A 13,124-nucleotide genomic window follows, 5' to 3' on the forward strand; every position below is an offset into this window, starting at 1 on the left:
GGGAAGCACGAGGGGGAGAGAGAGAGAGAGAGAGAGAGAGAGAGAGAGAGAGAGAGAGAGAGAGAGGACCAGAGGGCCTAGGGCACAGTGTCCCAGACCTGCCTCAAGGGCCCACTCTCCATCTACTTCCTGGGGGAAGAGAGGAAACGAGACGATTAATAAAGACCAGGTTCCTTCTTAGCAAGCCACGTACAGACTTTTAATTGCAAAAAGTAAAAATTCCATCACATACAACCTTAATTCACACCAGCTCTCTACCTCTCAGAGTTTGCGTGGAACTGAATTACTGTGGACGCTGTCTGTGGTCATCTATGGGTCCTGTGGATGCTGTCTGTGGTCATCTATGGGTCCCTGTGGCTGGGACTGGTAAATGCCCCCCTCCTCACACTGCCCACACAGATGGTACCGCTTGACTCTCTTTTCTTTTTTCCCTTTTTTTAAAAAAAATATGGAATGCTTCATGAATTTGCATGTCGTCCTTGCGCAGGGGCCATGCTAATCTTCTCTGTATCGTTCCAATTTTAGTATATGTGCAGCCGAAGCGAGCACACAGCTTGACTTTCTAGACTGGGTTGCTCCCTGAGGACAGCAGGAAGAGGTTGTGCTTGGGGCGTCCTAGGCTCCCTTGAGCCTTTTCTCCCCTACTCTGGGCATCTGTTGTTGGTCTTTTCATAGGACTCGGGCAGACAGGGAAGGCTGGGTAGAGAGCGGGCTCCTTTGATGGGAGAACTACAGAACAACGTGGAAGGGAAGCTGCCTTGTAGACAGGCTTCTCTGGAAATGCCCTTGTCCTCTGGGTCCTGCACCAAGCGCAGCTTGAGGGAGGGATGCTGTGGCTCGAGAGCAAGGATGGCTGCCCAGGAGGACCCCACCCCAGAGTGGCTGTGCTGTAATGAGGTGAAACTTGGTGCAAAGCAGATGTTCTGACTTCCCAATTTGTCTGAAACTCAAAACACAGCGGGTGGGGTCCCCTTCTCTGCGGGGTGCTGGCAGCTCTGGCTCTTGGCCTGGTGACCACTGTCTGACTGACAGGCACCGAGAGGTGGGAGGGTCCCTGCTTGGTTATGTAACCATTCTCTGACCCCAGCTCGGCTTCAGGAGTCTGGACATTCCATTCTCCAGAGGGAGGAAAATGACAGATGTATTTAGCACTAATGCCGAAATTATGCAAGGCAAGGAACCCAGACGCTGAGGGGCCTGGACCCACACGCTGGAGGGCTTCTCCCTCCAGAGCCCAGAACTTGAAGTCACACTGTGCCCAGGCAAGCTGGCATGGGCAGAGAGTGAGCACCTGTCCATCTCTCGGATATCTTTTCTGGAAGGAGCTCCCTGGAGACTAGGTGAGACTGGCTGCCTGCCTAGAGCCCTGCTTTTCATTTGCCACAGGGCTATCTCTATAAGCATCTACTGCTTCTTCACCGGCATGCGTGGGTTCTGGGTGGAGGGTGAGCCCCTGCCCTCCCCCCACCCCACTCCCACTCCCTGGCTTCAGCTGGGCAAGGAGACACTGACCCCTGAATGGTCGCCCTGGAGGCGAAGGGCTGGACACGGCCAGGCCACAGGGACAAGGCTGAGGTCACCTGTGAGGAAGGACACTGGCTTTCAGAGCAATGGATCCGACCTCGGGGCCTCTGCTGGGCTTTGGAAGAAGGGACTAGAAGGTTGGGAACTGAAAAACAAGTGATGCAACTCCAAGGGGACCCACAGCTAGAGCTGGACACACATCTGGAAAGGCAGTGATGGGAAAACGGCTGGACAGAGCTGTGCTCCAGCTACGCGCGGTCAAAAGAAAAATGAGCTCTCAAACGGGGAGGGGCTCAGGAAAAGGACTTATATAAAGATCCTGACAAGATTCTCTCTTCCTTCCGTCAGGGCTCCTGCATTGCTGACCTTCCTGGTCACAGCCTCGCATCCCAGTGTGGCACACCCATAGGCCAAGAAGGGAACTCTTCCTGGTGGAACTGTTCACCTGCTGGTGGGTTCCTGTTCTGGCCTCAGTGTCCTTCCTTGTGAAGTGGGGATCTGCCTCACAGGACTACGTTAGGGTTCAAGGACAGCATCTACATCTCCAGGTGCACGGGAAGCCAGAATGACCTGGGATATTCTTTTCTTCTAGAAGACAAACCATGCCGGGCAATGGTGGCACACGCCTTTAATCCCAGCACTTGGGAGGCAGAGGCAGGCAGATTTCTGAGTCTGAGGCCAGCCTGGTCTACAGAGTGAGTTCCAGGACAGCCAGGGCTACACAGAGAGACCCTGTCTCGAAAAAACAAAACAAACAAACAAACAAACAAACAAAACCCCAACAACTCTGTCGCATGGGAGGCAGAGACACAGATCTCTGTGGCTTAAGGCCAGCTTGTTCTACATAGTAAGTTCCAGGCCAGCCAGGACTACATAAGGAGATCCTGTCTTAAACAAATATGCAAGCCCACACCCAAATTCGCTCTGAATCGCACCAAATTGGTGAGTGTCCCAGGTCACTCCCTCTCCTCCTTAGTAAAACCCAGAGTGGAGTGAGGGCAAGCACTGCTCTTCCATAAACTGCAGCGGCTCTGTTGTCCATTCTGAGTTGACTGTGTGAGCGCTGGGTACTTAGACACAAATGCTTCGAGCTGGCTCCCAATACCTGCCTCCCCAGAGAACGGATTCTAGAGCTTGGAGTCCCACAGAGAATGAACCCAATTCACACAGAGCTGGCCATGCCACTGCCTAGTAAACTTGTCACTAACCTGTTGACAATACCCTCTCTATCTGGAGCCCCAATTGCTGGTGAGACTGGTCCCGCCCCTCCCAATTCCTCAACCTGCCAACCCCAACCTTTCCATAGCACCGGGCATGCAGAAGGCCCTTTGCTGTCTCCAGGCCTCAGCTGGCAGGAGAAAGCTCATTGGCAGCCCTCAGCCCTCAGCCCTTCCTCCAGAATCCCTTGAGGTGAGTGACTTCTATGTGGAAAAGCCTCTGAGAATTTCTCCCTTAACCAGCACGCACATGCACATCCTGGGGTCTCAGCTGACTGGTCCCTGATCCTTCTCTGCTGCACTGCAGAGCAGCCTGGGACTTTAGGGGCCTCCCAGGTACCCTTAGGGCCAATACAGTTCTCAAGTTCTGATTGTAAATATGGAGTCAAACAGGGGAAGAACACAAGGTAAGCCCAGGCTGATTCAGTGGCCCTGCACTTCACCTCTGAGCCTCCTCAGAGCCTCTGTGGTTAACTCCTACCATCTCACTTCAGCGGGCTCCGGAGGCCCAAGCCCTGTGTAACCCTGCTCTGCACGCCTCTGGGGAAGGGCCCAAGCTCAGGGCTGGCTTATGCCTGAGCCTCTTGCCTTACAACCTCTGAAGTCGTACTGCACTGCAGTGAGGCTTAGAGTACAAAGGCTCGTTTTTTTCCTCCAGCAGCCACACAAAGGGTCCATTCTTTCAGGAAAAGCTCCCCGGGGTGCAGTTCCTACTTGAGCCTGAGGAGGCCTCGAGCCCTTCCACCTTGAGCACTGAGAAGGCTTGCCTTCCACAGACCCCCAGCCTCCCAACACCGCAGCCTCCTCTCAGCGCCCTCTTTGGCTAACCTCACTCATGCTCCCCACTGCTGTTGGGAGATGCGAGGGGGGGATGAGGCCTGGGAGCAGGGACATGGCCCCTCCAGGGGCAGAGAGGACCCCATAGAGGGCCACGATTTCCACCACCACTGGCTGCCTTGGCCTCTAGACCTGTGCAGCCATCTGACTTCTGCAATTTGGAACCAGAGGCCACTCAGGGTTTTTTTTTGTCCACCTTTGTAAGGGATGGTCAGTCACCAAGTACCTAGTCATGATAGTAAAAGACCAATAAGAAGGTAGAAGAAGCTGGGTGTAATGGTGTACTCCTTGAATTTTCAACACTGGGGACACAGGCAGATCTCAGTGAGTTTGACACTAGTCTGATCTGCATGAGTTGGAGGCTAGCCAGAGCTATACACCAAGACCTTGTCTAAAAAAGAACAAAACAAAGCAAGAGGGAAGATCATCCTCATTTGCACTGTTTGATAAAGACACCCCAAAAGCACTTGGGGGACACGAAGCACAGCAGAATACTACTTAGGATAGTCCTGCATCTTGACTAAACCAACTTCTCACCTTGCCTCGTACAGAAACCGGAGGGCAGAGGGCCACGAAGTGAGCTGCATCCCCTACGGCACTCGGCTCTGCCGCTCCTCCCTCGACCACATTACATCAGCTCTGAGGCTGCTGACAAGCATCTCTGTAGAAAGTCAGGCCCAAAGATCAAACTCAGGGAGGTGCCCTTCTCCCTTAGGCCAGCTACTCTAACTCATTCCTTCTGAAGGGGGTGGGGCACAGCAGCAGTTGACAGAGGCTCTGCTGCCTTAGCAGAGGGGGTGCTGGCCAGCTGGGGAGGCTGAACGTCTGAGAAAACAATCTGATGGCAGTGTGGGAGGGAACCAGGATTTAGTAAGACAGGAATTGTAAGCCAGTCTCCAACATCTGTCACAAAAACTCTCGGAGCCATGGACATTATGTAAGATGTACACTGTCCTCTTCCTGATGTTGTGGACTGCAGTCAGGGCTCACACGTGCCAGGGAAACACTCTACCACTGAGCTACATCCCTACATCTAGGAGGTTTTTTTGAGGTGGGGGAGTGGCGGGGCGGTGTGGAAACAGGGTCTCACTACGTAACACTTGGCAGACCAGGAACTCACTATGGAAACCAGGTCAGCCTAGAACTCATAATGATATGCATCTGCCTCCCAAGTGCTGGGATTAAAGGTGTGCACATGCCATCTGGTGCCAGCAGGCCACCTTTAAACATGTAATTCCAGTTATCTGATCCACCCCGCCTCCCACTGCTTCCAAATTCACTTTCCTTGACAAACTGTAGTGATTAGAGTCAGCCATGGCTTTCCCACCATGTACAGGGTGATGTGGACAAACAGTATCGAGACCTACTGCTGCCCGCCACTGCCAACAAGACAGTAGAGGAACCATGTCCCCACATCAAAGAGCCACCAGCCTATCTCCAATACTTTGGAGTCCAAAGGCCTGGAAGAGGAGAAATGTGAGCAAAGTCTTGGCCAGCAGCCAGTCTTCCATCCTTCCTTGGGAATCTAAAGACAGACAAGGTGGCTAGGCTCAAGCCACTGTCTCCAGCATATGGAGGACAGCATCTGGGGCAGGTAACTAAGCAACCAACCCATGGAAAGTGTTTCAGGGTTTTTATTCCCAGCTCCCTCCCCACTCTTTTCAGCCTGGGTTCCAGGTCTCCAAGCAGTTGTTTCCTACGGCTCTGAGAGAGTAGTTCCATCGCAGATGACCAAAGGCTGGACTCCTCTGGCTACGATGTAGACCTTCCAGTGGGCAGCATCGGCATAGCCTTGGAGGAAAACAGCAAAAGGAAAGCAGTGAATGCCTGAGAGCAGGACAGTGGGGCAGCTGGACGGTGGGGTGCAGCCATGGGTCTGCTGTGTGTCTGCTATCTGTCTGCTCTTACTCTGAAGGTCTCTGGGCTTTCTGAAACCTAAGGAAGGATTTCATGCTCCTACTAGTTCTCTGTGAGCTGATATTCAAAACAACTCTCAAGGCAGACATTTTCTCCCCACCTTGTCATGGACAACTGAATCACAGTTTGGCTGGTCACAGAGCAGCTTATTTTGAGGAAAGCTCTCAGGATGTGTTGTGTGTGTGTGTGTGTGTGTGTGTGATAGGTTCCTGTTATATAGACTAGGCTGGTCTCAAACCTGGATTCTCCTTGCCTCAGCTTTTTTTTTTTTTTGAGTCAGGGTTTCTCTGTGTAGCCCTGGCTGTCCTGGAACTCACTCTGTAGGCTGCCCTCGAACCCAGAAATCAGCCTGCCTCTGCCTCCCAAGTGCTGGGATTAAAGGCATGTGCCACCTTCGCCCAGCGCCTCAGCCTTTTGAATGCTAGGATTTCAGGTGTGTATCAGTATGCCTAGGTCTGGCTTTATCTTATGTTTTTTGTTTTTTGTTTTTTTAAAAAAGATTTATTTATTATATTTATGTGAGTACACTGTAGCTGTCTTCAGTCACACCAGAAGAGGGCATCAGATCTCATTACAGATGGTTGTGAGCCACCATGTGGTTGCTGAGAATTGAACTCAGGACCCCTGGAAGCTCTTAACCACTGAGCCATCTCTCCAGTCCCCTATCTTATGCTTTTTAGCAAGACAGGATGTGTTCTGTCGGGAGCACAAGGTTATTTCTAAGATGACTTTACTAGAGCACGCACAAGTAAACTGAAGTCAGCATTTTCCATGTGCTCTGTAAACACTGTCCTGAGGGAACTCTGAAGAAAGAGGCTTCCACAGTTCCTCCACAACTTCTCAGACCCTTTGGAGATCCTGCTCACTCTGTATGAAGACAGCTGCTTCCAAGTCCTGACTCAGAAAGCCCAGTGCCAGGGCCTTCTCAAGAGTGCTCCTGCCTCTACCCATGCGGTCATGAGCGATGTGAAGAACTGTGAGGAAAACTCAGACCTAGATCATCTGAGTGTGTGAGGATGATGACTCGCTGCTCCCACACAGCACTGAGCCTGTGGCTCACAGTACTGTTCTGCACATGGAGCAGGGTGTAGGGCTACACCTGCATTCCTCCCACATGGAAGACCAAAGCAGGAAGACTTCTGGTTTGAGGCCTGCCACAATTCTGCAGTCAGATCCCAAAGTAAGTTAAGTAAGTAAGTGCACGTGGCGGGCTGGAGAGATGGCTCAGAGGTTAAGAGCACTGACTGCTCTTCCAGAGGTCCTGAGTTCCATTCCCACAACCATCTGTAATGGGATCTTCTGGTGTGTCTGAAGACAACTACAGTGTACTTACATATAATAAATAAAAATATCTTTTAAAAAAAAAAGTGCACAGGGGGCTAGAGCTGGTGCCCACACCTGGGACGCCAACCCTGAGGCTGAGGCAGAAGGACACCTCCAAGTGTGATCCCAGCTTGGGCTACATGGTGATGCCAGGCCAGCCAGACTACACAGCAAAACTGTATAATTAAAATCATCTTGGGCTAACTTTTTCTTTTAAATATAACACAAGATCAAACACTGATTGGAGTGTGTCTGGGATGCAGTGGCTGGGACCTGTCTAGAAGCTGAGTGTGCAGAGTAGGCATCCACCATTAGTTGGTGACATGCTCTTGCTGGGACTGTGCTATGACAGCTGATGCTGTGCCTAACACTTGGCATCCTTGATGATGTCTCCACTCCTCAGTAACCTGTGATCTATCAATCCTCTCTTCCACTTCCAGGTTAGAGAGTATTTTGGTAAAAAAAAAAAAAAATCAGAAATAAATCATAGTGAGTGTCCCAGGATCACTCATAAGGGTTCTGAGTAGCCATGCTACACCCCCATGGTCTGACTCCAGTCCTTACCCTCATGGCAGCAGTACCATCGCCTCCACTCCTACCAGAGCTCTGGGTGCCAACCATTGCCCTACTCTCCCAGGCTTGTTCTTTCCCTCAGTAACCACCCCTCTTCTATGCCTGCCACATGGCTACCCACATGGCTCAGAGCACAGCTTGGCACAGTGTCAGCTCCTGACCCTCACCGAGGTGAGAGCTTTCGGAGCATCTTAGGATTTCTTGTGGCCAGTGCTCAAAGAACCTAACTGGAAGTGACCTCAGCTTAGCAGGGGCTCCAGACCTTACCAGGTCCCGTGAGACAACACAAGCAGTACAGTTGCTGCCACCTTGTTCTGCCAAGAGGACTGCTGGCAATTGACTGACTCTGGAATAGATTCTGAGGATACTGACTGGGAAACGTGGAGCCAGAATCAAGGGTGGGTCATGCTGTGTGTCTGGACATGGCTGTGGGCCCACAGAGGTGATACCCCATGTGAGGGTGGTGGCTCTCACTTCACAACAGGTATAAACGTTTCCTCTGCCCTTGCCCTTGGCTCTGCCCTGGCCTGCCTGTGTGAGGCAGAGACTTGAGGCTGCCTGACGTGATGCTGGGGCACTGGGGAAGTCATGTGATTCTTATCTCAACTACATCATCTATAAAATGATGAATTACTCTAAACAACTCCTAGAATCCCTTCTACCTTGAGTAGCGATGGCCAGCAGCCATCATCATTCTCAATGCTGCCTGTGCACACACATCCCCCTGGGCCACCTTAGTGGTTCTATTTCTAAGTCATTATATCGACTCTGTTAATAAAATGTTACTTTTTATTCAGCTGGGCAGAACTGACTTGAAGGCAGCATTTGATTTTCGGAAATACTGTCTCTGTCCTCCTGGAACCCACATACCAATATCTCCAGACTCTATCGGCATGGCCACGGACTGACAGTGTGTTCGGCACTGGAAGGGAGGAATGAGCTGCAACATGGCTTCCCCGCTGCCAAGGGTAAACAGGTCATGCACCTTATGCATCTGGAGTACAAAGTGGGCACAGGAGAAAGAAGAGAGAGCAGTGGTAAGCAGATAAAACCCTTTACATGTGACAGCTTTTTTTCTTTTTTCTTTTCTTTTTTTTTTTTTTGAGACAGGGTCTGTCTGTCCTGAAGCTTTATGCAGACGAGGTTGGCCTTAAACTCATACAGTTCTGCTTCTCCCTCCTGAGTGCTGGGATTAAGGGGTGTGCTAAATGTCTGGCCTTTCATATGGTCTTTAGTTTCTTAACTGGCTGAGCAATAAGGAAAACATGATTAATAACAAATTTTATAATTATGTCTAAAAAGATAGACAAAACAAAGTGGTCTTTCTTAATCGTGATATCTCCTGGAACTGAGACCAGAATAAAATCTCTCCTCTGAGTTATCTGTTTTCATTTTTAAAAATGTAATTATCTGTACCCCTATGTGTGGGTAGTCACGGAGGCCAACGAGGGAGCCAGGTCCTTAGAGCTGGGGTCATGGAGTTGGGAGTTGCCCGCTGTGGGTGCTGGGAACTGAGGTTGGGTCTTCTGCAAGGGCAGAAGTGGTCATGAGCACTGAGCCTCTGCAGCGCCACCTACAGCTCCTAAGAGGGACTGTGTCATTTACTGAGCAGCATCCTCAGTGCCTCAGAGCACAGAGCTTCCCAAGTGAGTCCCCACAGCCACATAGAGGCACCTCAAGCTACATGGGGCACAGGAGGCCACCTCTATCCTGAGCTGGCTTGAAGGGGACAGGCAGCCACACTCGCAAGTGCTCAATCCCCTGTAGTCAGGTGGGGGCAGCCCACATTCACAGGCTGAGGCTCGGGCAGCAACCCTTCATGCCCAGGATGGAAAGAAGATGAAGAGCCAGGCCTTGGCAGTTCTGAGGAAGAGGGGAATGGGGTCGAGTGGTAACCAGACCCTGCTTCTCTATGCCAAGACTGCCCTGGGATTCTGGGCCTTGGCTTTACCAGGGCCCAGGGACCGGGAGGAGGACAATAGGGTGGAGCAGTGAGGCCAGACTCCAAGAAAGCTTGGGCTAGGGTGGGGATACACACACTCTAAGAAACCAGGCTCTCAGGATCCCCGTCTTTGGGGCCACTCCCTTCTCAAACACTCCACAGATAACTTCCATAACCATTTGAATGGCTGCTCTTACTCTCCCGGTGGGACTCCTCTGTGTTCAGCAAACTGATGAAATTCACTTCAGTACTCAAGTGGGAAAAGTCAAGATAAGGTCCCTCGCCCAGAATTCTATCATAATTATGAAAATGAAATCACCCTGGGGCCCTGAGCTGGACACAGCAGGCCAAAGCACTCAGTCTGAGGTGAGAGCCCAGCCGTCCCACACTGCAGGCAGCGTTCGTCTACACGACGTGGGGTTTATAGGCTTTTACAATTCCTCCAAGACACGTCAGCAAGTTTGGAACACATAAGGAGTACCAGGGGGCTGCGGATACGAAGCAGAGCTGGCAGAAGCCACAGGTGGGCAACTTTAGCCCTTTAATTATTCAAAACAATCAAATTTCAGAAATCTTTCTCAGTAATACTCAGAAACAAACAAACAAACAAATAAATAAATAAACTCAGACAAAAGTAGACAGACCCACGTCCAAGGGCCTCTCCCAATCCTGGCCCTGACTGTTGGGAAAGGGTGGGACAAGCAGGCCAGCTGCTTGTCTTCTGTGCCATTCAGAAGTCCGGGCCTCAAGTGTTGGCCGTTACTATTCTCTGCTTGATGCTGTCTGTGGGTGGGGTTTTCAAAGTTCTCCTGAATTTGGCTAAAAGGTTTCTCTCTCGGGGTGCACTTCTCTCGATTTACAAAAAGAAAAGACTAGGAGCATGATGCACACTACACATGGACAATCTGTCTACCTTTGGATTTGAGGTAGGGATGCCAGACCAACTCCACACTCCTTTAAAGAGGAGAAGCAGCACGACAGATCTGCAGGCAGACTTTCTGACAATGTGCCTTCAAACCAGAGGCCAGCAACAGTGGGGAGACCTTCAAGTCACCCTCTCAGTCTGTATGCAGAGAAGGCCTTCATCCTATCAGTCCATATCCCAAATGGGGAAGCTCTACATATACATCCAGGGCCCCCAACGCGTCTTACCTTGCTACCCACCACAGGTTCCGGCTGGACCAGGAAGCACTTGTTTAAGGAGGAGTCTTTTGGAAATGGAAGTTGGGTAAAAACAGGGAAGAGTTCCCGTAAAATCTGTGATCTGTTTAGAGGTCTTCTCCTGGAAAGGTGGGAAACAAACAAGTCAGCTGCAGACTACCTGGCCCGCTGCGGAAGGAGAGTGGGGTGGGCCCGCTGCGGGAGGAGAGTGGGGTGGGCCCGCTGCGGGAGGAGAGTGGGGTGGGCAATGGCGGGTGGGTGCACAGGGGAAGAGCTGGATGGACTCGGACTTTTCTTTTTTCTTTTCCTCAAAGTGACTTTATTGCTTGTGTACACAACAGCATTTATGCCACTAGAGCAGAAGCTGTAGATGACTCATATTTCCAATTGGGTGAGAGCACCCGCTTAGTCTTATAGTGTGGAGCCAACCGGTGAATCCTGCTCTCTATCAGAATCAGACAGAATTTAGCATCCTTGTCCTTTCTGATCCTCTCAAGGTGCTTTCGGACAGCAACCGCTTTCTTAATCAAATGGCAGAGATCCTCAGGGAGATCAGGGGCAAGGCCTTTGGACTTAAGGATTCTCAAGATTTTATTTCCAGTCACAAAACGGACCTGCGCCACACCATGTGAGTCCCTCAGGATCACACCTATCTGGGAGGGAGTCATCTTGGCCAATTTGTAAATCTGTTCCTTCACGACATGACATCTGACATCAACTTTAGCCAGCAAGCACATGGTGGCTCACAACCATCTGTAATGGGATCCAATGCTCTCTTCTGGAGTGTCTGAAGACAGCAACAGTGTACTCATATACATACAATAAAAGACAAGAGCTCAGGACACTGACTTAAGCTCTCTGAACCTCTCGTGATCTGCACAGTGAGGATGAGACTCCTCCCCCCACCCCCCAGGATGCAGTTCTTCCGTCTACTATAATTTCTCTTCAGCCCTCAACCCTCCTGAGCCTTCTCCATTGGAACAAGGTTAAAGAGGTGATCAGGCTCACGATGGTGGGATGAGTGTCCCCACAGGCTCATGGGTCTGAATACTTGGTTCTCAGTTGTTGGGACTGTTCTGGGGAGGCTTAGGAGGTGTGGCCTTGCTAAAGGTGTGTCACTTTGAGAATTTAAAGACTCTGCTTGGTGCGGGAGATCAACTCTTATTCCTCTGGAAATACAAGCCCAAATAAACAGCTTGGTCAGAGCATTTTATCACAGCACTAGACAAGTACCTAAGACCAGGGGCGCCCGCACAGCAGGCCTTCCCTAGCCGCCCTGTTGCTTCCTCCCTGCGCTCCATGTGTTGACTGGGGCTTCAGTCCTTGACTTGAAGGTGTGCTGGAAGCTGACCTCCTGGCCTGGCTCTCACTGCTTGAGCCTACCTGCCCCTCCCCACATGCCCCTAAGCTCCTTCCCGCTTACCATGGGTAAGGAAACGGGAACCACCTCTCAGGAAAGCAGCGCCACCACTTGGTGAAAAAGCCCTCGGTGAAGCCCTCTGTGACTTCAGGGTACTGACAGGAGAAACTCTGCATCTCCGCAGACGACAGAGGCTGTCCTGTCTGAGTGACCGGAGAGACAGAGACGACCACAATTAGTTGCCACAGCTTTGCAGGGCTTGATCCAGCCTTCTATGGGCAGGCTTCTTCCTTACCTTGATCACCAGAGGGCGGAGTCTCTCAAAGTTCTCTGGAGTGTCTTCTGGGAGCGTCACCTTGAGGGGGAATATCTGCGCACAGCCAGTGCAGTTGGCAGGGATGGGCTCTGATTCATTCTGCTCACAATTATATGATGACCAGGGATCAAAGTCTGAGAGAAAGACAGAGAGCAGACAGGAACAGAAGAACAGGTGGTGAGCGCAGTAGCCCAGGAATGAGAGAAGACAGGAGAGAAGCAGCATCCTCTGGAGACCTCTGTGAGGAGATGTGAAGGGCAGGTGCTCCTCTGTGAGGAGGTGTGAAGGGCAGGTGCTCCTCTGTGAGGAGGTGTGAAGGGCAGGCTTCTGGGAAGGAGAGACGCTCCTCTTCACATGCTTTTCTATACTTTGTGGAAAGACTCTCAACACACACATGCATTTCCTAAATCAAACCCCTCAGTAGAGTAGAACGGCTGCCACAAGCATTCAGCTACAGTTCTCCTGGTCTCTAACCTGACGTGTCTGCCGTCTTTAGCACAGGGTGGGGCAGTGCACAGGTGCCCCCATGTCAAGAGGCTCCTGATGCATGAATACACACATGTATTCTGGTGTGTCCTGCACCCTCAGTTCTTATGCATACCTGTGGGGGGGCAGGATGACTTGGAAAGGAAGAGTGAGGTAAGACAGAAGGGATGGAGACACAGTGAATTGCCTCTGTCTATAAGACAGTATTCTACCTCAACTCACAAGCAATGTGCTCCTACCAATTGCTGCTTCCAATCCTGAGGGACAGGACAGGAGTCCCACCCAGACCCAAGCTTAGGTGGCAGCCTGCTGCCTGACACTCCTCCTTGGCTTCTCTGAGGGGCGCGTAGCTGCTTTTGTCTCATTTTATCATGTTCTAACCTATTGCATTATTTGTTACTTCCTCTTCTATGTTAAGAATTGTTTGTTTCCAAAATGTTTCACTAGAGGATTCTGAAGAGGGATCCT

At 51.1% G+C, this 13,124-nt stretch overlaps 1 protein-coding gene and 1 non-coding gene across 13 annotated transcripts in view; both read right to left on the minus strand.

Annotated features, from left to right (window-relative positions):
• Positions 1-442: 442 nt before the first annotated feature.
• On the minus strand, positions 443-549 carry LOC116075621. The gene has a single exon (XR_004112651.1). It is a non-coding gene; the product is annotated as a U6 spliceosomal RNA (small nuclear RNA).
• Positions 550-5,197: 4,648 nt separating this feature from the next.
• CUNH6orf89 (chromosome unknown C6orf89 homolog) overlaps positions 5,198-13,124 on the minus strand; it is a 33,624-nt gene continuing 25,697 nt past the window's right edge. For all 12 annotated transcript variants that reach the window (XM_031346873.1, XM_031346872.1, XM_031346870.1 and 9 more), the window contains 5 exons: positions 12,150-12,304; positions 11,918-12,057; positions 10,486-10,615; positions 8,262-8,385; positions 5,198-5,369 (listed from right to left, as the gene is read on the minus strand). In XM_031346873.1, coding sequence (XP_031202733.1) covers positions 5,275-5,369; positions 8,262-8,385; positions 10,486-10,615; positions 11,918-12,057; positions 12,150-12,304 — 644 coding nt within the window. In that variant the 3' untranslated portion in view covers positions 5,198-5,274. The remainder of the gene's footprint in view (positions 5,370-8,261; positions 8,386-10,485; positions 10,616-11,917; positions 12,058-12,149; positions 12,305-13,124) is intronic.

This window comes from Mastomys coucha, unplaced genomic scaffold (assembly GCF_008632895.1).
Source record: "Mastomys coucha isolate ucsf_1 unplaced genomic scaffold, UCSF_Mcou_1 pScaffold3, whole genome shotgun sequence".
NCBI classification, from domain to species: domain Eukaryota; kingdom Metazoa; phylum Chordata; class Mammalia; order Rodentia; family Muridae; genus Mastomys; species Mastomys coucha.